This window comes from Lynx rufus, unplaced genomic scaffold (genome assembly GCF_022079265.1).
Source record: "Lynx rufus isolate CCGP_SWC_20201006 ecotype Redwood Valley unplaced genomic scaffold, mLynRuf1.p SCAF_8, whole genome shotgun sequence".
NCBI classification, from domain to species: domain Eukaryota; kingdom Metazoa; phylum Chordata; class Mammalia; order Carnivora; family Felidae; genus Lynx; species Lynx rufus.
In genome coordinates, this window is record NW_025814896.1 from 26,808,364 (window position 1) to 26,834,106 (window position 25,743).

Consider the following 25,743-nt stretch of genomic DNA (forward strand, 5'->3'; position numbering starts at 1 on the left):
GGCTGTGGTGCCCCTGGCACCCAACGTGGCACGGAGGCCTCCTTGGAAGCGGGGCAGCTAATGAGGAGTGTAGCACCAGTTGATTCCCTGGGCCCCGGTTCAGGGGAGTTTAGGAGATGGGCCACAGGGCTGCAAACAGGCCTAGGGCTGGGGCCTCCACAAGGCTGCCCCCTCCCCAGAAAGAACCCATGGTTCTTTCTCCATAAAGGTCAGGGCCACTCTACACTTGGACCAACAGATCCACACCCCTGTAGCTGGGTGGCCCTGAAATTCCAGGCTCAACACTGTGGTCGATGTGGGGTCGGCCAAGCCTGTCCCTCTTCGTGGGGGAGACTGTGGCTTACACCGTGGTCTCATACTCCAGCAACTCCTGGGAGGTCCCCACGCTCCGGTACTGCAACCGGGGAGTGGCAGGAGACGAATACTCCAGCGCCAGAATAGTCTTCCGGAGCCGGCGGTCAATAAAATGAGCATCCCATGCAGGGTACTTCTTACGGGGCAGGTCGATCCGAATGACAGGCCCCTCTGTCCGCAAGGTACGGGGCACTGGTGTGGGAGGCAAGCCAGGCCGCACCTGGAAGACAGGTGGCGTGGGGGTCCCTGCACGCTCGCCCCCCGCGGAGGCCCCATCCCGCTCAGTGCCTGTAGTCCTCGGCAGGGACCTTGGGGGGCTTGTGACAGCGTCGGCCGGTGGGCCACAGGGTCCTGGGGCCTCAGGGCAGATGCAGCCAGGCATCTGGGGACCCAGCATGGGCCCGTTGGGGTGCAGGAGGCAGTAGTAGACACACATGAAGAATATGCCCAGCGCGAAGCTGGAGGCCACCACGCAGACCAGGATGAGTGAGTGGAAGTCGGTGGAGAAGTTGCGGCTGGAGTACCAGAAGCCAGTGAGCGCAGCGTTCTCAAGCAGGACGATGCAGTAGTAGAGGGTCATGCGGCGGCGGCTGCGGCCCTCCTTGACATTGAACCAGCAGAAGATGTAGATGATGCCCACCACCATGTTGTAGATGATCTCCTCCCACTTGGACATGCAGAAGTCCGTCTCGCCCTGGATGACCCAGAAGGTCATGACGCACCAGTGGGCCACGATAAAGATGCCGAAGTAGAGCTTGTAGACGCTGGCAAAGAGCGCGAAGGCCAGACTGCGAGCGGCGATGGTGAACAGGTGCCACAGCACCTGGGCCACAGCGCCCTTGTAGGACAGTGGCCGCTTGTCGTCCCGTGAGTCCCGCAGCACCTTCTGGTAGGAGGCCAGCGTCCAGGCCAGGGACACGAGCGAGGCGGAGGTGGACAGGGCTGCAGAGACAGGGTGAGGGCAGGGCGGGCTGGGTTAGGGGTGGGTCCGGGTTGGGGTGTGGGGAGAGGGGGGAGGGTTCTGGGTCAGGAGCTGGGTTCCGAGGAGGTGTGAGGGGAAGGGTCTATAAATCAGGAGGGCTGTGGGGAGGGTCCGGGTGGGTGGCCTTCAAGAGCAGTGATGGGGGCAGGTAGAGCAGATGGGGCTGGGTACTTCTGGAGGAGTGGGAGCATAAAAGGGGAGGGAAGGTGGGTGACTTTGGTCTTCATAAAGGTCAGGGCCAGGTCTCTAGAATAGGGATATCAGGATTCAGGAGTCTTGGTGGAAGGGTGGGAAATTAGGGTCCAGGATTCTGGGAGTGAAAAGGGAAGTGAAGAGTTGGGGGGGGGTCACGATTAGGGCATGAAGGAGCCAGGAGGGGACTATTAGTAGCTATAGGCCACCAGGGTGAAGCTGGGGTATGTCGAGGGGTGTCCAAGCTAAGCACAGCTGAGGGCACGGGAAGAAATCTGCAGTGGGAAGTTTTGATTGGGGCACAGTATCCTAGGCAAGGGGTTCCCAGGGGCCTGAGGGTGGTGATAGAATCTTTTAGGTCATTGAAAATGGGATGGACAGTGTCCGGGTGGGAGGAGCACGGGGGTGCTGCCCGGATGTGGTTTTTGTCTGACAACAAAGGTTGGCCTGGTCTGTGAGAGTTAGGGAAGGGGCAAGGTTGGTGGTGAGCACCTGGGGACCAGGTAAGCCTGGGAGGGGTCCCCAGGGAGTGAAGGCCAGTGAGGGGGTAAGTAAACAGACTCTCTGGAGACTGAGGGTGACTGAGCAGGTCTGTGAGTCAGGAGGGTCCCCCAGAGATGCAATCTGGGATCAGGACACGTCCGGGAATGAAGGGCAGGGAACTCCAGAAAGGGCCCGAGGTGTGGTGATGGGGTCAAGGGCCTCTCTGGACTTAGCAGAAATGGGGTCTGCTCTGCCCTGGCAAGGAGGAAGGGGAGGAGGGCGAGAGCGGGCAGCACCCAGGGGTGCCAAGGGGAGGCGAGGAGGTGGAGCCAGGCCTCTCCCAACACGGAGGGTAAGCGGGCCGGTGGAAGGGACATGGGGGGTCTCCAGAGGCCTGGTGGATGGTGAGAGTAGCAGGGGCGGGGCCTCCAAATCCCCGAGGGTGGGCAGGAGTGGGGGTGCTAGGAAGGAGGGGGGCAAGCAGACTACGGAGGATGAGCGAGCCCCAGGCGGAGGCGGGGGCGGGGGCGGGGGCGGGGCGGGGCGGGGCGGGGCTCACCGGGCAGCAGGTCCGGCTCGCCGCCGCGGTGCACCAGGAGGCTGAGCTGCAGCACCAGCTGCGGCGCGCTGCGCAGAAAGGTCTCCAGCAGGCGCAGCATGCTCACGTCGGCGCTCTCGAACAGCATCCGCCAGTAGAAGTGGCGCCGCAGCCGCTCTCCGCGCCAGCGGCTCTGCAGCCCCAGGTACATGGCGCGCAGGTACCTGCGGGAGGGACGCCGTGCTCAGGCCAACACCCGCCTCCCCCCGTCACCGCCCCGCGCGCACTCGTCCGGGTCTCGGCTCCCAACTCGCCCCCCGCCCCCGCCCTCCCCGGGCCGCGAGGCCAGCGCCCGGCGCAAGCGCGCCGTGTGCCCTCTGTAAAGTAGCGCCCAGCCCAACCTGTTTCCTCGGCCGTGGCCTGGACATATCGCAAGGATCGCCTCCCCAGGCTGTCGTCGGGGGACCCCGAATGCGCGCTCATTAGCTTAAAGCGCTTGGCACAAAGTAAGCCCTTGATTCAGCCTTCTCACCTTCATTTCTGCTCCCGGGGCCCGCTTTCTTTGCAGGATTCCTGACACTTCACAGTGCACTGAGGTTCTAGTAGCCTCGTGATTGCCCTCATTTTACGCATGAGGAAACTTGAGGCCTGGAGAGGTATGCCACTTGTCCAAGGTCACACAGCTAGGAAGCAGTGGAACCGGGATTCAAACCCAAGCAGCCTGGTTCCTTCAGGAACACTCTCTGGTGTCAACCCCCAGCTTCCGGGCCTGTTGCCCAACCCCACCTCTAAGTGGCCAGTTTTTCCCCACAGGGCACAGGGAAGCTGCTCATAGATCCCCTGGCACGAGACTTTGCTGCTTCCTTCTTGAGCTATTTCTCCCAACAAACGTCATGGCTCCAACTGCCCTGTGCAGGTCACAGACCCCAACTCTCCATGTTCTCCCTCACTGCTGGGCTTTTGCACCTGCTGTTCCCTCTGCCTGGAACACCCGTCCGGGTCCTCCAACCCCACTCCAGCCCCAAACCTGGCAACTCCTGCTTTTCTTCCAAGGCACAGCCCTTAAACATGACCTTTTCCAGGAAGCCTCTGCTAACCACTTTCTACCAGGGGTAGGGACCTCTCCCGGGCTTCTGTCTAACCCACAGTGGGTTGCAACTGCCAGGTTATGCGCCCCTCTCCCCCAGGCTGAGAACTCTATGAGGATCACTAGGTCAGCTTGCTAACTGCTGTACCCTCAGTTCTTAGCACACAGTAGGTGCTCAATCTGTGTTGGCTCAAAGAATGAATGCATGCATAATTGCAAGGTTTTGTTTGTTTTTATGTTAGAAGTTTGTTTAATTAAACGGAACTCTGGTAACCCAGTAGGGGGTATGGGCAGGATCCTGAAGTCCTGAGTGCAGGTTCCGACTTTGCTTCTCATTTACCGTGTGGTCTTGAGCCAGACCCTCTCTGAGCCCTAGTGAATCCCTCCCAGAGTGGCTGTGAGAATGAAATGGATGAGAATATACTCTGCACCTATGAAGTGCACTGCCCGTGTAGGATGAGAAGGGAGGGGCCTGCCATCCAGATCTCTGGATGTGCTTTTCCTTCTCTGCCCTTGTTCTTTGCCTAGAAGCTCTGCCCTGGGTTGTTGCAGCCATAGACCCTGGCCCCCAAGCCCCTCAATTCTCTGATTCATGGGGCAGGCACACCCTTTGCTGAAATCAGAGAGTGCTCTTCTAGAAGTTATCTCTCCAGAAATCAGGGGAGAAAATCCCAACACAGATTCAGTGATCCTATCACTTGAATCTGAAATTGAGGAACCAGATATTTGGGGGTCTCCTCCCAGATGTGAAGTGCTGGCATTTTTAACATGTTGTTTGGGAACCTGGGGACCAACTGTATTCAACTGTGTGTTGCCAGCCCACGAGGAGAATCACGGTACCCCCTGGAATTTGGTATCAGCTGATACCCAGAGTTTCCCAAAATGAGTATCCCAGTTATAGGAATGGTGTGGCCCTCCCTGAACCTCAGTTTCCCTATCTACCAACAAGAAGGATGGGCTTGATGTCTCTGGAGATCCTTTTAGAGCTAATGTTCTGGGACTCAAACCTCCTTCCCCAAAATGTGGCCAGAAACATCCCATTCAAGGCTCTCCTCCCCATCCCTGGGTCTTCCCAGCACCAATCAATGGTGTAGACACACCTTCAACATGACACAGTGTAGGACCAGCAGCTGGGAAGGGGAAGAGGGCTGGTCCCTCAGAAGTGGACTGAACAAATGCAAAGGCCCTCAGTCTAACTCCCCCATCCAATGCTAGAACTCCTTCGGCAATTCCCAGCCTCGTGTGTTTACACCTTCTGCTTGCACGCTCCCCAGGATGGGGAGTCCCTACCTCTTAAGGCAGGGCCCTTGCCTTCTGAGCACCTTCAGGACTGGATTGTGTTTCTTCTGATGAGCAGAAATTTGTTTCCCTATGCCTTCCATCCTCTGGGCCCCTGCCTTCCCCACCACTTAAGGATCCCTTCAGCCAGAATCATTCATTCACTTACCAAGTATATTTTGATCGCTTGTTATGTGCCAGGCCCTGTGCCCAAGGGACACAGATAAGATAAGATCTGAAGTAGATGCTCTAAGATGCTTGGGAGCCCAGAGAAGAGATGGGTAACTTTAGCTTGGGCGGAGAGGAGATCAGGGAAGACTTCTCAAAGAAGAAACATTTCATCTCAGTTTTAAAGCATGGGTAGGATTTGAAGGCACACAGGAGGCAGAAAGGCATTCCGGGCAGAAGAAACGGCCGAGGCAAAAGCATAGAGGCATGAGAGGGCATGGCCTTTTAGGGGAACGGCCAGTGGTTTGCTGGGGCCGGAAGGGAACTCAAATTGTGAAGGGCATCAAATTCCAGACTGAAAGGTTCATATTTTATTTTAAATCTGAATTCTATCCCACAGTCAGGGTGATGTGATCGGTTTGCTGGCTTAGAAAGCTCGCTCTGGAGGCTGGCTTGGAGGAAAGCCAGGAGAGGCTGGGGTTTGGTCCAGGCCTGAGATGACAGGCTGAGCAAAGGCAGGGCACAGAGGAGGGGCAGAGAGCAGAGGAGAGATGGCTAGGTGTGGGGGATGGGGGCTATGGGAGAGACCAAGATGGCCTCCAGAGCTTCTGGGGAGCCCAGAGCACAGACCACCTTCCCCAGCCTCCATCTTCTCCCAGACCTATTCCCTTCCCTATTCCTGTGGCTCTGGCTTTGAACAGAGAGGAGAGACCAGCTGGTCCAACATGAAGGGGCCTGGGGAGTTGGGGGAGGGCGACACCCTGGAAGTTTCTCTCAGGCTGAGGACCATCTGTTTCCTGGCCCGGGTCAGCATGAGGGAGGCCCTCGCCCAGCCAGCATCCTTCACCACCTGACAGGCTGCCTCCCACCTCCCCGCCCCCTCCTGCCCCCTCCCCTGCCAGCTCCCAAGGCCCCTCGTCCCAGATAACCGCAGACAAAGGGCTCACCCAGCCCAGGGCTACTGTGGGCCGAGCAAGGAAGGGAGAGGGGAAGGAAGGAGGCCTCTGATTCCCAAAAATGTGGTGTTGGGCAGGGAGTGTGGAAAGACCCTGCTGCATTCTGGGGATGAGCGGACATGGGTACAACCTCACTCTGCCCCTTTTGGCAACAGGACCCCAAAGCGTGGCTGTTCCTTTCAGCCATCACTAAACACTCGCTGCCAAGGGCCTGTGAGGTTTTCATGAGCCTAGGAAAACGTTGGAGGCCTGGAAAAAAAAAATTGGCTCTAAAACACAGGGAAAAACTGCAGAATCAAAATTAATAAATGTTTAATTAAGTGTCTGCAAAACAGAACATGATATCAGCCAGTTGCCTGCAATTTGGCTCTTATCTGGTTATATATAATTTACATTTGGTGTTTGATGTAGCTGCATTTTAATATGCTTGATAGATGTGGGGCCCACCAAGGTTTTAAAACAGCCCTGCCCAGGACATGCCACCTAATTTCCCTGCGCCTCAGTTTTACCTTCTTTAAGGGGGCCAGCACTCACCATCCTGCCTGTGTCACCGCCCCTGGGGTGGGGATCAGAAAGGCAAGGTGGCACAATGCTGGGCTTGTGCGTTTGCCTCCCAGCCCTGATCTGGATGCTGTGTGGCCTGGGGCAGTCTCTTTGCCTCTCTGAGCCTCATTTCCGTCTTGGCTGTGAACATTGAATGAGGTGATGGGTTTGAAAATAATTTCTACACTAAGAGGGGTGGGTTGCACAGAGAGAGGGAGCACATGTTAGGCGGGGGCCTCTGGCTCCTCCCGATCACCGAGCAGCCTCTCCTGAAACCTCTTCTGGGAAGCCCACCCTGCTCCACCCTATCTGAAGGGAAGTTGGAAGAAGTTGACTTTCACCACAAATGGGACCAACACCACCCACAGAAAAGGACACCCCATCTCAGGGAAAGGAATCCAACCTGGGGGTGGGGTCTGGGGGTGCATCTGGTCTCAACAAAAGGCATCCCCGGTCCATCCATCCTTTCTACTGCCACCACCCTGGTCCAGGCCACCATCATCTTTTGCCTTCTCCGTGGGTTCCCTGACTTCTCCTGCCCCCTGTAGTCCACTCTCCACGTGGCAACTGTTGGAATACTTTAAAAACCAGTCAGATCACATCATTCCCCGTCTCAAAACCTCCCAAGGGCCTCCCATCACACTTAGGATAAAGTCCAGTGGTTTTCCCTTGGCTTGTGGGCCCTAAACCATCTGGCCCGGCCTCTTTCTCTCCTCGTTCTCTCCTCAGCCAGCATTCCAGATGCCCTGGAGGTTCCTCAAACCGGGCCGAACTTGTTCCTGACTCAGGACCTTTGCACTTACTACTTGCTCCGACTGGAACATCCGTCTCCAGACCCTTCCGTGGCTGGGTCCTGGGTCCTCGGTCCTCACCGGCTCCCGTGTCACTTTGTCAGAGAGGCCTCCCAGGTCAGCCATCCCCTGTGGGCCCTCTGCCCTCCCCACCCCAGTCTCATCACTCGCATTGCCCTGTCTGATCTTAATATAGCCTATCAAACAATCTTGTTTATTACTTGACACATTTACGTTCTGTTTTACCACTGGGCTCTATGACGGTAGGGACTCTGTCTTGGGCACCACTGTCTCCTCCGCATTAGTACCTGTAGTAGGTGCTCAATAAATACTTGTTGAGTGAATAAAGGTGAGAGAGTGTTCGCGTGCATCTTTCTGCTGACCTCAGAGGCCCTGGGGCTCCTTCGCCTGAGTTTTCTTATTGCCAGAACACCTTGTGGGCAACTCCTGTCCTCACCGACTCATTCCTGTCCTTCCCCCTCCAGGAAGGCTTCCCTGATATTTCTTAGCGTGGTTGGGCCCCACACAACACTGACTTAAACTGCCGAGACCGGTGTGAACCGAAACCTAACAGGTTTACCATCACCCATTTTACAGTGTGGAAACGGGTGCTCAGAGGTCTCTTTTGGATTAATTTGCTGGCTGCCCATTTTGTGCTCAGAGAAGAAGAAGCCTGTCTGGGAGGAATTGGCAGAGCAGGTCAGTGTGTATCGTTGAGAGTGGGGCTGGGTGGGGGGAACCCACCCCACCCTAGAGAAGAGAGAAGCCAGCAGGTAGGCAATGAAATCGCTTGCTCAGATATGCAAAAAGCTCTCTCTTCTAGACCCCATTGCCTCTGAGAGCAGGCAGCAGGATCCAGAAGTGGATGGAGCTCATTCCCTGCTTCCTGGGTCTGGTTGCCATTGTGACCCAGGAACCTCCCAGTGTCCCCCAGACCTGGGAGCTTCTCCTCAATGGGCAGAAGGGAGGAGGAAGGATGAAGGGATCTCATGTCCCCGAGAAGCCAGGAGGCTCCCGGGCCCAGTGTCTGGGTCACTCTGTCTCTCTCCTGTTTTTCGTTCTTGTATCACCCGGAGTCTCTCGTGGTGGCCAGGATTTCTGGCCTGGGCCTCAGTCTCCATGCAGATGGCCAGCTTGGACCCATCCTTTTGTCTGCCCTCAGATCAGGTCCGGGGCCTTGTCTCTGTCTGTGACTCAGATCAGCCTGTCGTCGTGTCTATCCCTTGACTGCGGGGTTAGCCTATTTATTTATCTTTTCTTCAGTTACTGTCAGTCAGTCAGTCAGTCAATCTGTTAGTGAGTCTCACCCTGGGACCCTGGGTCAACCCACCTGTCTGTCCCTTAGACTACGGGTCACGCTGCCTCCTCTGTTAGTCAGACTGACCTTAGGGTCCTGGGTCAGCCTATAGCCTGTCTGCTCTTAGAGGCTGGGAACATCCGTCCGTGTGTCCATTAGAAGTCAGGATGGCTTGTCTGTCCCTTTGGATACCGCACCTGCCTTTCTGTCTGTCTGTCTGTTTCTAGGATCCTGGGTCTGCCTGTTGTTCTGTCTGTCTGTCTTTCAGTCTCTCGGCTGCCTGGTCCATCTGGTGGTCTGTTGCTCAGCTCGTGGCTCGGCATGACTGCCAGTGTTCCTGCCGTCCTCCCCTGCCTGCTCCTCCTCTCCCGACTCTGGGTCTCTTTCTGTCTGTCTGCGTCTCTCACGTCCTCAGCTCCTCCATCTGTCGGTCTCGGCGTTTCTGAGTGTGTGTTCTCGCCCCTTTCCACTCCCCCTCACGGCTCCGGGCCAAAAACACAGCAGCTTCCAGCGGCTCCCCCACTCGGGCTCCATCCAGGAACCACCCCCCCACATGGCTGGCTCTCTGGTCTCCCACACGGGCCAGGCCTGCAGATTCTGGAAGGTGAGCCGGTGGAGCTGATGGGAAGGAGCAGGAACCCCACCCGAGCGGAGCCCGTGACTGTTCTGTAGGTGTGTAGGGGGACAGCGTGCAGGTGTTAATAATAACGATAATAGCTCACATTTATTGAGCGCCAACTGCACGCAAAGCCTTGTTTTATAGACTGTCCGTTCCTCACGGCAGATCTTTGAGGTGGGTGCTGTTATTATGCACGTCTTGCAGATGAAGAAACGGAGACCCAGAAAGGGAGTGGGGCTTGTATAAGTCACACGGCAGGTTAGTGCCAGACCTAGGACTCCGACTTGGCTCTCCATGGGCCCCTGCCTCGGAGGTGATTCGGTTCCCTGGAGGCTGTGCAGTATGGCTGCCAGGGAAGACCCGTGTTGGACAGGGATGGACCTAAAAGCTTTGACTGAATGACAAGTGTTCAGAGCAAACAGGAGGAGGTAGGACACTGGTAATTGGAGTCAGAGGACTCAGGCTCAGTCCTTCACTGGACTTTCTGGGAAAGTCTAACCCCTCTGGGGACCTCAGTCTCCACTGAAAAATGGGCCCTAGTAACCAGATTCTTGCCTACCACAGCGGGTAGTCATCAGGCTCACAGCCCACCCATCCAGTTCTGGTAACAGGGCCCAACAGCAGTGTCTTGAACCTAAGCACTTCCTTCCACCAGGGGGCACCATTCTAGTGCAGGCCCCTGAACGCCAAGCGGTAGCTGAGGTCTCTTTCTTTTTCTTTCTTTCTCTTTCTTTCTTTCTTTCTTTCTTTCTTTCTTTCTTTCTTTCTCTCTTTCTTTTCCCTTCCTTCCTTTCCTTCCTTCCTTCCTTCCTTCCTTCCTTCCTTCCTTCCTTCCTTCTCTGCCCTCTGAGCTTATTTTTAACACAGCTGCCTGAGGGGTCCTGTGAAATTCTGATCAGGTCGTGCCACACCCTACTATCTTAGAATAAAATCCTCACCATGACCTTCAAGGCCTCGTGTGATCCAGGTTTGTCCACCTTGGAGAGCTCATCTGCCTCCACCTTCCCCTCTCATGCCTCTCCAGCTGCTTCCTGAATACCCCAAGCCCATTCCAGCCTCAGGACCTCTGCCTGGACAGGGGCTTCATTCTCAGTCTTTTCCATAGCTCAGTGTCACCTCCCCAGATCCCCCTCACCCCACTTCCAGAGCATTTCTACCCACCCCTTGGCCACTTTCTGTCCTGTCACTGTTTTCTTTTTTTAAAGTTTATTTATTTATTTATTTTGAGAGAGAGAGAGAGAGAGAGAGAGAAAACACTAGTGGGGGAGGGGCAGAGAAAGAGGGAGAGAGAAAATCCCAAGTGGGCTTTGCTCTGACAGCACAGGGCTCGGTCTCGTGAACCCTGAGATCATGACCAGGAGTCAGACGCTTATCCACTGAGCCATCCAGGCGCCCCTGATTTCTTTTCTTAATGACACATATCACAATTTGAAATGGTCAAATTTCTTGCTTACATATTTGCTGCCTGTCTCTCTCTGATGGTGGGGACCATGGTTGTCCTGTTTTTGGCTACGTCCCTATTGCCTGGCAGAGAGTTAATGTTCAATATATGTTTGTTTCTTGAAAGAGTGAATGTGTAAATGTACCTTATATATTATGTACTTTATATATATAATTATAATTATATATAATATATAATGTAATAATTATATAATATATTCATATAACATATATGAATATATAATATAATAATTATAATTAATTATATATGTTATATATTCATATGTTATAACATATACGAATATATAATATAATAATTATAACTAATTATTATATATTCGTATGTTATATGAATATATTATATGATTACATTATATATTATATATAATTAAATATAATTATTGTATTATATTATTATATTTATATTAATTATGAAATTGTTATATAATTTTTTAAAGTAGGCTCCATGCCCAATGTGGGGCTCGAACTCATGACCCTGATACCAAGAATCACACACTTTACCAATTGAGCCAGCCAGGCCCCCTGTGAATGTACTTTATAAAATCTACTTAATAAGCTTCCCAAGTAAAGGCGGTCAAGTGCAGAGAGAAAGAACCCAAGCTTGGGAGTCAGGGAGACCCAGGTTCAGATTCTGGATCTATCATTTACGGTCTGTGTAGCCTTGGACAAGTTGCTTCCCTCAGCTCAATGCCCATTTTACAGAGTAGCTATGAAATCAGAAAGTGGTGATAAGCATAAAATTCCCAGCCCAGTTCTGGGCACTTGACCTATGGGAGGTTTTAGGAGTTGCCTGACTCGGATGCCTCAGCAGGAAGAGGAAGCCTTGTGGTTTCCAGTTTCGTGTCTGGGACCTATTCCTGAGACCTATTCCTAGGCTGGCAGGACCTATTCCCAGGAGGCAGAGGGTCAGAGAAGTCCCTTTGGGGAAAATGCATAAGGCAGGGTCTTCTTTGGGGGGTCTTAGAAACAACCCCCGTTCATCGAGAGGCCTTCTGAATGTACTTTGCTAAAATCCTCATTGCAGACCCGTGAGATTTCATGGGCATGATTCCCATTTTCCAGATGCGGAAATGGAGTCCCAGAAAAGAGGAGGTTTGTTTGACATTTACTCACCCTGCATTTGTGAATACCTACGCAGCGCCAGAAACTGTGCTAAAGTGTTGGTGGACACGATCGTGAGCAAGACAGACCCAGCCCATGTCAGGTATTGCCTCGTAGGAGACCTGGACGTTATTTAAATCATCATGTAAACTTGTAACGACAAACATTCCATGGGTACCAGACATGCTCCAAACAGGATTCTGTGCTCTAGGACAGGAAGATCGGGCCTGGCCCTGTAAGGTGTGGCAGTCAGAGATGGCTTCAGAGGGGGGTGGCTGCTGAGCCATCATCTGAAGCAGGCACAGGAATTAACCAGGTGAAGGAGGGAGCAAAGGAAATTTCTGGCAGAGGAACAACATGGGCAAAGATCCTGAGTTGCAAGGAAGCAGTGAGTGATCCGAGGGGCTGGAGCTCAGAGAAGGAAGCGAGAAAGTGTGAGATGGGGTGAGCCTTGGCGAAGCATTTGGTCTTTATCTTAAGAGTGATGGAGCCATGGAGAGGTTTAAAACAAGGGAGCAAGGGTAGGGCTAGCCAGCACTTCTGCATTTTAGAGGGAACACTCTGTGGGGAGCAGAAGGGAGAGAGGCAAGGGTAGAAGGTGGGAGACGAGTTACAGGTGAGAGTTGAGTGTGGCCCCCACAGAAGGGCACGGACTCCAGACGCAAGTAGCAGGCACTTGCAAAAGTGACTGGCCCAAGGTCAATAGCCAGAAGCATCAGAGTTGCATCTCATCTCAAAATCAGGGCACAGATCAGGCTGAGTCAGGCCCTGCAGACCCAGCTACAGTCTCTGGGTTCTCTGGGAAACAGTGGGGCCCCCTTAAACAGCCACCTTACCTGCGGTGGGGCTCAGGAAGCTCTGGAACGGCCCTGAGGCTCCCTCCCCATCTGCCTACCCCTCAATGCTGAGCGCTCCTGTAAGGATGCAAAATGGGACCTTCCTGGGGTTGGCAGCCAAATGAGTCATAAATGTCAGAAAAGAATGTGATTTTACACGTTTGGCTCCCGTTCGTGTGGTGCTGAGAGCTGGGCTGTTTCCCTCCTCCTTAGCAGCCCTCTACAGAGTCACAGCACCTCTCTCTCTCTCTCTCTCTCTTTTTTTTTTTTTTGCTGGGCTAAGGCCAAACACTTCCCTGCCACTAATTTTAGGCTCTGGCTGAAAAGCTGAGACCCTCTCCCCTCCCACCCACTGCTATCGGCTCATCTTTTCACTCAGCAGGAAGTAGGCAGCCCCTCTCCAGCAAAGCATTTGGGATGAGGTTTCCCACCTGGTTTGTCCTTTACTGTGTGCGTGCAGCCAGATCTCCTCCGCTGTCTGAGCCTTACTTTCCCCATCTGTGAAATGCGTGCAGAACAGAGACTAAAACTCAGGACCCTATACTCTAGCCCAGGGCACTTTGCCCGCCCCCTCCCCTCCATTTCTCTCTTTTCCTGATATCTTTGGGCAGAGTCATCCCTATTTGGGAAGGCATGAGCCACTGGGGCACAGGGGTTAGGGTCCAGTCTCCTGGTGGCATCTGAAGGTACTTGGAGGCCCAGGCAGGGAGGAAGCACCATTTCTTTCTGTCCCTGGCCTGGGGGACCCTAACTTATAGAGAGACCAAGCTGATATTATGGGGGACTCTGGGGAAGGATAGATGGCTACCTTGCCTAGAGAGCAGAACAGCTCTAGCTGACTGCTACCCTGGGAGACTGTGAGCCCAGTATGGATGGAATTGCAATTTTTCAAGAATAGATGGAAATTAGGATATTCATGCAAAAAAAAAATATTCCAACTTGGAGATGTTGGCAACTAATTTTTTAAAATACCATATGAATTTTTAAGAAATTATTATTCCTTTTTAAAGGTGTGATAACAGTATTAGGTATTTTAGTTATACTTTTAAAAAGTCTGTCTTTTTAGAGATGTCCTGAAATACTTGTGGATGTGGTGATATGATGTCTGAGATTTGCCTCAAAATAACATGGAGGGGAAGGAGACAGGGTGGGGTCTAGACCTATGTTCTCCAATATCTGAGTGTCCAACCCTAGCCGCTTATGGTTATTGAAATTTAAATTAATTAAAGTTAAATAAAATTTAAAATTCCTCTTCTCAGTCACACCCAGCACACTTCAAATGCTCAATAGTCATGCATGGCTAGTGGCTACTGTATTGAACAGTGCCGATGTAGAGTATTTCCATCACAGCAGAAAGTTCTATTGGATGCTGCTGGCCTAGATAAAGCAAGGTTGGCCATGAGTTAAGTGTTGAAGCAGGGTGGTGGCACGTGGGGGGGGTCATTATCCTGTTCCCTCTACTTTTGTATATTTAAAAATTTTTTTTCCCATAATCAACAGTTTCATCGAGCAGTAGGGAGAAAATACTGTGTGGGCCAAACAAACACATCCTCGGGCTGGATTTGCCCATGGGCCACCGATTTGCAACCTGTGATCTGGCAGTTAAGCCTCACGAAGCCCCCAAGTTCGACCTGTACAGTCTTAAAACCATAAGGGGCTTTACAGAGCATCTAATTTACCCTCCAAACAGAGCAGGAGGCCCGGCTGCAGCTTCCCTGCCAAAGTCAGTCACTCTTGTCTGCACTTGTGTGGTGACGGGGAATTCACACCCTCAGGAACAGCCCACTCAGTTCCTGGACAGCTTGATTGTCAGGGTGTTCTTGCTCCTGTTCAGACAGATTCTACCTCCCTTGGACCTTGGGTTGTTATCTGTCCTCACACTATCTCTGGCGCCACAGGAAAAGGCTCTTTCCTTGAAAGATTGTCTGTGGATGAGGGTTAGCACGCATTAGGACTCCCGATGCCCCTCCTTTACCCCCTATCTTGTGACTAAGCAAGTGGGATGGCTGCTTCTTGGGCCAATAATAATAGTGATTGCAGTAAATATTTCCTGAGCATATAGAATGTGAAAGCTCTGTGCATTTATATTATCTCAGGACATCTTTACAAGAACCTTAAGAGGTGGATGCTGTTAGGGGTGCCTGGGTGGCTCAGTCAGTTAAGCGTCCCATTTCGGCTCAGGTCATGATGTCGCAGTTCATGAGTTCGAGCCCCTTGCTGGGCTCTGTGCTGGCAGCTCAGAGCCTGGAGCCTGCTTCAGATTCCGCGTCTCCCTCTCTCTGCCCCTCTCCTGCTCACACTCTGTGTCTCTCTCTCTCTCAAAAATAAATAAACATTACAAAAAAATTAAAGAAGTGGATGTTATCACCATCCCCACCTCACAGATGAGACTAGAGTTCTGGCTGGTGAAGCAACTCGCCCGGGGTCACACTAGTAGGAAGTCATGGAGCCCTGAGCCCGCCAGCACTCCAAGCTCTCAGCTACTCTGCCCTCTCGTCCGAGTCCCGGGGAATTCAGGCAGTGTTCTTGAGCCCCTAACTGGACTTACAGATGGGGTAACTGAACCCTAGGGAGTGAAGTGCCTTGCTCAAGGTTCTTGTTTCAAAGAATCCATTTAGTTCGCACAAACATTTATTCAGGACCTACTGGATCCATCTCCGAAGTCAGCCATGCCAGCATTCCTGTATCCTTCTGGGAACCTAGCCCCAGGGCTGTTCCTATCACATCTTATACAAATAGAAATTCATTGCCCTTAGCCTGCATTTGTCCACTGACAGTGTGGAAGCCTGCAGATATAGGCCTAGCAGACCCCAACTGTGCCCACAACCATACTGGGGTCCCACACTGCCTTAGCGCCCCCCCCACATCGGCCACAGATACAAAGCCTACTTCGACAGACTCATGTTCTAGTAACTGCTAGGGACCTTGCCAAAGCTGGCCAGGTGCAAGGTCCCCCACAGCAATTGAGGGTCTGCTCTGGGCCAGTCGCCATGGGGGACGGAGGAAAGAAAGAGCAAGGCCTCACCTCCTCAGAGGCTTGTAATCTGGTAGGAAAACCAGCTAGGTGGGCAGGCGATCACAACAGAATAGAATCAGGACTGTGAGGCTGCAGAGGAATGAGTAATTGTGCCTGGAGGGAAAGTCTGAGAGGAAGAACCCAGAATGTTAACAGTAGGTACTTTATATTCAAATAAAAACTTAAAAATATCTTTCTGATTTTTTCCCCCTCTCCCCAAAGCAAACCTTGATTGGTTGTGTTGTAGGAATACACTTAACTAGCAGACTTGGGAGCCTGACTGCATCACTTTAAACCGTGGCTTTGCTCTTTACTAACTGGGACGCTGTTACCTCTTTGTGCCTCAATTTCCACATCTGTAATATGGGCCAATAATGCCAACACTAATTGAGCACTTAATGGTATGCTGAGTCCTGGGCAAAGCATGTTCCATATATTAGCAATAAGCCTTCACATGGCTACTTGTCTAGCCATGGGACATTATTATCCTATTTCACAGATGAGGAAACTGAGAGAGGTTAAATGTCTTGCCCAAGGCCCATTAGCTCACACATGGCAGAACCAGAGTTTGAGCTCCACAGTCCTTACGCTTTATCACCACTCTCCCTACTTGACAGAATTGTAGTGAAGTGGAATGATCTGATTGAAGTTTCTATAAGGTAACTATAATTTTCAGGGGCGCCTGGGTGGCTGAGTCAGTTAAGGGTCTGACTTTGACTCAGGTCATGATCTCGAGGCTCATGAGTTCGAGCCCTGCATCGGTCTCTGCACTGACAGCTCGGAGCCTGGAGCCTGCTTCTGATTCTCTCTCTGTGTGTGTGTCTCTCTCTGCCTCTCCCCCGCTATCTCTCTCAAAAATAAATAAGCATTTAAAAATTTTAAATAAGGGGCGCCTGGGTGGCGCAGTCGGTTAAGCGTCCGACTTCAGCCAGGTCACGATCTTGCGGTCTGTGAGTTCGAGCCCCGCGTCGGGCTCTGGGCTGATGGCTCGGAGCCTGGAGCCTGTTTCCGATTCTGTGTCTCCCTCTCTCTCTGCCCCTCCCCCGTTCATGCTCTGTCTCTCTCTGTCCCAAAAATAAATAAACGTTGAAAAAAAAATTAAAAAAAAAAATAATAAATAAATAAAAAATAAAAATTTTAAATAAAAGTATAAAAACAGGTGAATGTGTACATGTATTTCTTGGTTAATTAAAACCAAAGAAAATCTTTACGCAATACAAGAAATAGCCACTTAGTAAGCGGAAATCTTTCGTAACCCCACCTCTCTGCCCCCCAAGATAATGAGGGAAGGGGAGTCTTCCTTATATCTTTTCTATGCTGCCTGAGGTTTAAACAAGAGTATATAGTTCCTTTATAGACAGACAAAACAACGAAACAATTTCCACTTTAGATTTAAAAACAACAACTTGCCTGAGTGAGAGAGTGGGGGGTGGGGTCTGAAGGGTTGAGGGCAGAACGGGTTTGTTCAGGGAAAGCTTCTCAGAAAGGGCACCATTGGAGCCCACCTTTAAGGATGTGCAGAATTTCACTGGGAGGAGAACGGGACAGAGTGTTGCCAGAAGGACTCAGGCAGCTGCTCAGGGACATGAAGAAAAAAAGCGTGTGGCTTGCTTTTGGGGGGGGGCGGCGGAGGGTGAGGAGGGAAAAGGGCAAGAGGTCAAGGGCCCTAATGCCCCACTAAAGCATCTAGACTGGAGTGGTGGCAAGGTCAGATTTGAGCATTCAACTGTCCTTCCGGCTGCAGGTGGAGGCAGCGGGAGGGGGATGGGTGGGATGGAGGGAACTGGAGGCTGATAGGATTTCCCAGGGGAGGAATTTCAAGACCCTAACAAAGGCTGGGTGGTGAATGGAAAGGCCAGAGTAGATCCCAACCCATCTTCCTTCTCCTCCCTGGGGACCTTCGCCCCAGCTGCAGGGGTTCAAAGCCATTTCCTGGCAGCCCTCCATCCTCCCCACAGGGCTTCTCCTGTGTGGTCTTTATAGATCAAACAGGGGACGCTGGGCCCAACTGCCGCCGCTGTGTCTGTTAGGAGCAGCTCTAATGGCCTGTTGCAGGCGGATGGGCTGGGAGAAGGGGGTGGGGGGTGGAGCGCCTCCTGGAGAGGGGTCTCCCGGGAGGTAGGTGGCCAGGCTGGGCTGGAACAACCCTGCAGAGTCAGAGCAGGGAGGAACCTTGTGGACAGTCATTGAGTTCAGGGGGGTTGTAAACCCGTTTCAGCAGGGGTCCTGTCAAAACAAATCCTAGGTAGGTAACCAAAATAATCAGAAAAGAGAACTTCAGAGATTTCAGTTGAAACGATGGTGAGAAGGGAGTGAAACGGTTTGGAAACCATTATGGAATCTGCTCTCTGGCCGGCTTTATAGATAATAATACAAATAGGAATGGCTAAGAAGAATTGCACACTTCCTGTGTTTCTGGTACTGTGCTAAACACCACGTATACATTATTTTATTCCCTAAAGCCACCTATGACAGGTACTGTTATTAGAATATCCATTTTGCAGATGAGAAAATCAAGGCATAGACCAGTTATGCTGTTTGCCCCAAATCACAGAAAGTGGCCAACATGGGATATGGCTGATTCCACAGTCGAATTCTTAACCATTAACATTCTGGCCCCAGTGGGGAAATTGACAAAAGAGGGAAAGATACCCTGTCCACTCGGCCTGAAACAGACCCCCCCCCCCCACTAGCCTGGCCCAGCCTTCATCTCCCCTCACCTGGATCATGGAGCAGGATCCTCACCAGTCTCCAGGCTTACCCTGGCCACCCTCCAGTCTATTTCCAGTAGCCAGAGTACACATTGTGAAACTTAAGTCAAGACCCTATTCCTCTTCTGCTCAAATCCTCTGGGGCTCCCGCTTCATGCAGGATGAAAGACCAAGTCCTCCTGTGGCCTTCGAAGCCCTGTGTGATCTCGCCCCTGCCGATCTGTCCACCATCATCTCCTACGGTCCCACGACTCTCTGCTTCAGCCACACAGGACTTCTCCTGGCTCTTCTTTTTCCCTTCGCCCTGGACATCCTTCCCAAGGCCTCCACACAGCTCACCCTCACCTCATTCTGCCCTCTGCCCACAAGCCACCTCCTTGCAGGGGCCTTCCCTGATCATCTTATCTCAAAGAGCCAAACGCTCCTCCCTGGAACTTTGTAGCCCCCTGCACTGTTTCACTTTTTCCATAGCACTTACTATTTGACTCATTATATTTTATATTCTGTTTAAAATGTATTACCATATTTTATTTTGCTTGCTTATCGGTTTCTCCCGTTAGACTGTTGAGCTCTATGAGAACAGGGACTTTGTCTTATTCACCACTCTATTCCTAGCATGTATATAGCAGGTGCTCTGCAATATTGTGGAATGAATAACTATAGATTGAGTGCACAGGTACCTTTGAGGCCCTCTTGCCCTCTTGCCCCTCCCTGGTTAAGTGTGAAGTGAACAAATCTCCGTCCACAGGAAACAAAGCCCAGGCTGATGGCACTAATCACCTCCAATGGTTCTGAATACTTAACAATGGGGCCAGCCGTGTGCTAAATCCTTGGTATGTGTTGTCATATTAAACCTAGAAAGAACCCAAGAGGTGGTCCTTAGATTATGAAGGATGAAACTCAGGCACAGAGAGATTATATAGCTTGTCACAATCACATATAGCAGATAGACGGGTCAGGATTTGAAGTGAGGACATTTGAATCCAAAGTCAGTACTCTTAACCATTAAGCCAAGAATATAACTTCCCAGAGAGAAGACCCAGAGACTGACTTTCGCACCCAGTAGGTTACTCATTCATTTCAGAACTTCTTTTGAGTGCGGGGTTTGTGAGGAGGCAGAGGGAGCAGTGCTGGGGCCTAGACATAGAAAGAGTATTAGAGGGAAGGCTTTCCCTCTAAAGGCCTGCCTGCCCCCCTCCTCTCCCTCCCCATTTTAGGGTCCCCAGATCCTGACAGCCTCAGAGGAATCTATGCCAGATCATCTCTCACTAATTGGCTTAGCAAATTATGCTTATCTGGGCAAAGCTTGGGCCCAGTGAGTTCAAGATTAGGGAAAGCAGGATTCATGGTCTACCGCTCTGCTGCCCACAGGGTCAGGGAAGACAGGGTTAGGACTTTAATTGGCTTAACAACCCTGAGTGGCTTAACAGCTCAGAGGGTTGGCGTTGAGGAGGCTGGGAGGGATGAAAACACAGGTTGCTGTCCAGCTCACAGCCAGCTTCATGTCCCACCAAAGGATCTGGATTTGATTTTCTAAGGGATCAATCTGTCTTTATGTGGGCCATTGCTCTGGGATCCTCCAATGCAGCCACTGTGTGGTGCCAGAGATAAGACTTAGGCTTGGGAGTTGTTGGACACAGCTGGGTTGACACCCCAGCTCCCCCTACTTCCTCAGTGGGTGACCTTGGATGTGTTATTTGACTTCATCTGAGCCCTACTTTCTTGTCTGATTGGGTATATCAATTGCCACCAGTGGGGAGCTTTCAGGGTAGAACGAGATCCTGTGCCTGGAGCACCTCATATGGAGTCTATTGGGTCATGGTGCGTGTGCAGTGTCCATGAATTCCTTCCCCTCGTCTTCCTCCTCAGAGCCCCATCTTGGGTTTAAAATAATAGTAACACCCATTTTCACAGGGCTGTTTGGAAACAGAATCCAGCCTTATCAAGTGAAGCCATGCACCGATACGAGTCTGTGTTACCTGGCTCCTTAAAGTATTCAGACTTTTGATTCAGCATTGTATAAGCTTGAGGAGTTGAAAGATATTTTTATAATTCAAATTATTTCATTCAGAATTGAGGGTGTGAGATCAGAAGGTGGACTGGCCAGCCTCCCAGCTTTGATCCTGTAGGGCTCTTCCTCATTACACCAAGTTCTACCACTCAGAACATCTGCACCAAGGCCTGCTGAACAGTGAGCATGTTCATTGTGGGAACATTTCACGTGGTAAGCAAACATATGCCAACGTTGCTTAATTTCTAGGAATGCCAGCCCCAGTGGCTTCTCTCTATCTTGTCTGGGTTTTCCTCCATTTAGCCAGACACTTAGCCATTTTAGAATCCAGAGCTTTTGGGACAGGGGCCCAGAGGCTTTAGCTCTGGTAACTAGTGCCAGAGTCAAAATTCCAGAAAAGGAAGGCTCTTAAGGTCATCAGATCTAATGTTCTCATTCCACATACAGGGAAATTGAGGCCCAGAGGTGGGAAGAGTGTCACCCAAGGTCACCTAGCAAGCTAGTTACAAACCCTGATGAAGACGTGGGTTTCCTAATCTCCTCACCCCAAGTCCAGCACTCTCCCCACGATACAAGCTGTCTCCCCATCCTCACCCACATAGTTCAACTCCCTCCCCCTCCTTTCACATTCTTATCTCAGTGCAGCAGAAGCCCTGACTTTCTATCTCCTGGAATCTTGGAATCTCAGACTCATAATTCTTTGAGCTTGGGGGACACTTTCGTGGCAGAACTGCAGGATGGATAAATTGAACTTAGGCTTTGAAGGCAGAGAGTCCTGAGTCCCAGCTCTACTACAGCTTAGCTGTGTGACCTTGGGCAAGGATGCCCCCTTTCTGAGCCTCCACTCCCTCAGCTGGTAAGTCGGAATAATACCACCACATCCCAGGATTATTAGGAGGGATATAAGAGATGAAACGGATAAAAAGGCAACCAATGGGCTTGGCACAAAGTGAGTGCTTAATAAAATAATTGTTACAGAACTGTAAATTAGGGCTCTCATGCCTCTAATGCCTAAGTGAAATGGTCCAGATGTGACCAAAGGGAATGGAGCTGGACAAACAGGAGACATATACCCTGTATACATGGCTATAGGCCGATACTGTTGGATTCCCTCCCCCCCCCCAAGAAAAGCTAGAACTCTTGGTTTTTGAAATACTATACAAGCCAAACAAAACACGTTTGTATGCCATATTCAAACCTGGGGACATTAGTTTGTCATCCCTGGAGAATCATCTCATCCCAAGCCCCTCACTTTACATATGAGGGAGAGTGGAAATAGTTAGCCCTTTTATCTGAGAAGCCATGGAGCTCAATGGACCCTCAGCCATCTCTAGGTACTCTCCCTGAGACCCCCACCCCTACCCCATGGTCATTTTTTGCCCTGTTTGAGGGAATCTCAGTTTATGTTCAAGAAAGGAGTATTTGTTTCTTGTAAGTAGATTCTAAACAAGGGGAGGAGGGGGTTTGAGGTAGCCAGTGAGTTGAGGGGCAGCTGGCCCATTTTAGGCTAAAGGGAAAGGGGGATGAAGCTTTGGCTACCAAGAATAGGAAGTTGCCATTTCAGAATCTAAAAATATCTATCACCATCTGTCCACTCGGGCACAGAATGATAAATGCAGATTAGTTCCTGGATGTAGACATGAATATTTTTATGTGTCAAGCTAATAATAATAACACCACCTTGTGTGGCTAGAGCTCCACCTCCCTTTTCCCCCAGGGCAAGCTAAATGAAAAATACACACCATCTCAGCAAGGCGTGGATGGGGAAACCAAGGCAGAGAGAGACTCAGCAACACAACAAGGGTGACACAGCAAGTGAGCAGCTGGGACAAACCCTGGGAGTCCTGTTTCCAACCCTCAGCCCAGCACTGAATCTTCTGAGTTAGGCAGAACGTGTTAACAAGTAGCAGAATAAATATAACAACAGCAGTAATCACCCCTTACGTCTCTACAGTGACTTTGACTTTTTCCTTGATCTCCCTACATCTGTGATCATGACAATCTATTACATCCCTAAAATATGTTACAGTCTGCAAGGCCTTCACACACCTTCTCTCACCCTACCATCCCAACAGGTAATAAAATGGGATGGTAGACCAATGAGATGAGATAAGTAGGAATTCTCCCTCATTTCACAGGTGAGGAAACAGGCTTGGAGGGAGGTTTATCTAAGACCATAAAGTGGGCAAGTTTATTCTGTCAGTGCACAGTAGAGCCTACACTACCAGAGCGATTCTGATTCAAGGGGAACCCCAGGTTCAGAATTCCCCCTGTCTCCAATTAGTTCAGCTCAGCAGACAGCCTGGAAGTGGGCTGCTTGTACAAAGCCTCAGTTTTGTTTTACTGTCCTGGGATTAAAGGTCAGCTAGTGGCCATTTAATCTCAGATTCAAGATCTTAAATCCCCTTGGCCCTGTCGGGATAGGGGAGACAACTGGGGAAGTCCTAGAAAACAGAAGACAGCTTCTCAGCAGGGTCCAGCACACCCTTAACCAGAAGTCCAAAAAGTTTGGGCGGGATATTCATTTAGCTGCCTCAGACTGTTTCTCCTGGGAGGTTGGGAATGGACTGCAATTCCAAACTGAGAATCTTCGAGAGCAAGGAAGGACTTCTGAGATCTTACCTAACCTGAGGCTTGGCACTCAGGCAGAGAGGAGTGGGTCAAGGCTGGAGGGAGCCCTGGGGCCCTGTTCCAAGCTTCCCTCTCATAACCCTTCAGCCCCTGGCCCTCCTTATTCACACCCCTGAGGATCACTTTTTCTCTCTTCTTGCCCCATCCCCTCCTCCCTCAATGGCCAGATCAGAGAGGATGGTACTGAGGTTGGTCAGTGTTTGAGGGTAGAGGGCAAGAGAAGCTGGCAGAGAAGAAATCAGAACTGCAATAGGGTGGGGCGGGGCGGAGGTCAGGACGCAAGGGGGACCTGAAGAGGTCAGAGCAGGGCTGGGGCGGCAGGGAGCCCCCTTGCCACCCCCACTCCTTGGGCTCAGCTCCCTCCACCTGCGCTTCTCCTACCTCCAGACCTGGCCGAGCTGCAGGAGGTGGACGAGGGTCTGCAGCAGCCAGACGCAGAGGCGGCAGCAGCGGCGGCGGTAGGCGCTGGCCGAGGAGGGCGCGGGCCCGGGACCCAGCTGGGGGCTGCCTTCTTTGGTCCGGAAGGCGGCGGCGCTGTCCTTGGTGCTGATGGAGGGCCCGCCGGTGCCGCTGTCCTTGGTGCTGACGGCGGGTCCCGGGGCTCCCGCGGGCTCCGAGTAGTCGTAGACGAACCAGCGGAAGCTGAGCAGCTGCACCACCAGCGAGGGCAGGAGCACGAATAGCAACGTGAGGCCAAAGTAGGTGCGCTGACCCTGCAGGTAGTAGGAGGCCGCCAGCCACAGGTCCGTGGCGCCGTCGGAGAAGAACACGAGCAACGCGCACAGCACCCAGCAGCAGTCTCGCAGCTCGTAGCGCGGCCCCGAGCCCCCCGCCCCGGTCACTCCAGGGCCCCCGGCCACCGCCGCCGCCGCCTCCCCGCGCCCGCCTGCACCACCCCGGGCTCCTCCAGCCGCCCCCTCCGGCCCCGGGCCGGCCGCGGCCGCCGCTCCATCCGACTTCGCGGCCATGTTGGTAGAGCAGGAGGCGGGGAGCGACTTCCGGGCGGCGGAGGGGGTGGGGTGCGGAGTGGGGAGGACCCTGTGCGGGAGGCTCCCGCCTTCTCGTCTTCCTCCTCTCCTCTTCTTCCTCCTCCCCTCTACTTCAATTATTCATTTCCCTCGGCGCCGCCCCCGTCCCTCCCCCACCCCGCCAGGGCTGTGGCCGGATGGGGGCAGTTCCCCTGGGAATGGAGAGGGGGAAGGGAGTGGAGAGCATCCCAGGTCATCCTCTCCTTCCTTCCTCAGAGGCGTGGGGCCCCAGCCACAGGCTTTCTGCCTCTCTCCCACCCCACTGCACTTCCTTATTTCCTCTTTTCTTCACCGCCTCCCTCTCCATCCTCTCCTCTTCCATTTATCCTCTGTTTACCTTGGTGCCTTAGGTCTGAGGAGAGTAGGGGGGACCAGTGATTTGGAAGCAAGGGAGTGCCTAGGCAGGAACGTCAGTAACTCTTTAGCAATCACTGGATGCTAACAAGCCACTTCCTAGTTTCCAGAGTGTTCACATATTGTTCCATTCCCATCTTTGATCTTGAAGGGTCCCTTTTCTTATTGTCTTTGAATCTGAGAAAATTGCAGCTCTGAGAGTTGTTTTCTTTTCCCCATTCTCCCCTTTCCCTCCCTCAGGGAATGCCTTCACCTGGCTACAACCCTAGCAGAGTAGGGGCAGGGAAGGGGGCAACATCAGAGGGAAGGGAATGGGAGGAAACACCAGGTGGAGGGAAGAGACAGTGCAAAGGCTTGCAGGCCTGAGATTGGAGGGCATATTGTCAAGAAAGTCTGGACCACAGATCCAGGGAGGTGCAAAGCTTGGAAAAATGGGGCTGGAGAATTCTGAGGAATGAGATCCTAAAAGTCCAGAAGATATACTTTATCCAAGATGCAATGGGAAACCACCGCAAAATTTGAGCAGGAGACAAATGCAATCAAGTCAAGATTTGGAAAGAAGCCCTTGCAGCCAGAGAAGCGAAGTAACTTGGGGGTGGAGAAGCCAAAGAGAGAATATAACAGTAATCTAGGAGAGGAGGTAGGGTTGCTCATACATCCCGGATACCCCCACACACACCCCCAACCCCCAATTTTGCTCAAATTGGATATATCAGGATATACAAACACTCATGTAGCAGTTTCTCTTTGCCTGAGACACCGGAATCACTGTACAATTACTAACTCATTTTATCTTCACAATTTGTGAGGTAGTTTACGTTTTGTCTTCCCATTTTACAGATGAAGAAATTGAGTCACAGAGAAGTTAATTCATTTCTTCAGAGTCACACAGTTACTAAGTGCTAGAGACAAAGTCAAGCCATCATCTGGCTCCAGAGTAGGCTTTGCTATCTCCCAAGGTGGGAGGGAGGGTTGAGGACCACCCTGCCTCGGAGTAGCTGGGAAGGGAAGATGAAGGGCAAACAGCTGCCCTGGGTCAGCAAGGAGCAGCCATCTGCAGTCCTGCAACCCAGCAGCCCTTTTGTGTCCAGGGACTGTTTTGGTCCCAGCAATGCTCAGGAGGTTGGAGTGTCAGCTGTGGCCCAAAGCTGAAAACAGAAAAGGAAGAGTTAGGGATTAAAGGAGTTTTCCAGGCTGGATTCAAACCTAGTAGTCTCTATCCACAGGCATGTGTAGACTAGTGGGAGTTTTTGTGGGTTGGGCTGGAGGGGAGTCTGAATCCCAATGTGATTTAGGCAGGAACAAT

General features: G+C 51.8%; 1 protein-coding gene across 1 annotated transcript; it reads right to left on the bottom strand.

Moving 5' to 3' along the window:
* Nucleotides 1–340: 340 nt before the first annotated feature.
* Nucleotides 341–24,023, bottom strand: XKR7 (XK related 7). The gene is made up of 3 exons (XM_047067706.1): nucleotides 23,437–24,023; nucleotides 2,571–2,773; nucleotides 341–1,296 (listed from the first exon to the last, which is right to left on the bottom strand). Exons 1-3 carry the CDS (start codon nucleotides 24,021–24,023, stop codon nucleotides 341–343), a joined length of 1,746 nt encoding a protein of 581 aa, XP_046923662.1.
* Nucleotides 24,024–25,743: the final 1,720 nt, after the last annotated feature.

What these genes read in the sequence shown, in the direction of transcription:
- XKR7 (XM_047067706.1), bottom strand. Translation starts at nt 24,023, where the DNA reads ATGGCCGCGAAGTCGGATGGAGCGGCGGCCGCGGCCGGCCCGGGGCCG. An exon ending in CAGCTCGGCCAGGTCTGGAG is followed by an intron (nt 2,774 to 23,436) that starts GTAGGAGAAGCG and finishes TCCCTCCCGCAG; the next exon opens with GTACCTGCGCGCCATGTACC. An exon ending in CGAGCCGGACCTGCTGCCCG is followed by an intron (nt 1,297 to 2,570) that starts GTGAGCCCCGCC and finishes CTGTCTCTGCAG; the next exon opens with CCCTGTCCACCTCCGCCTCG.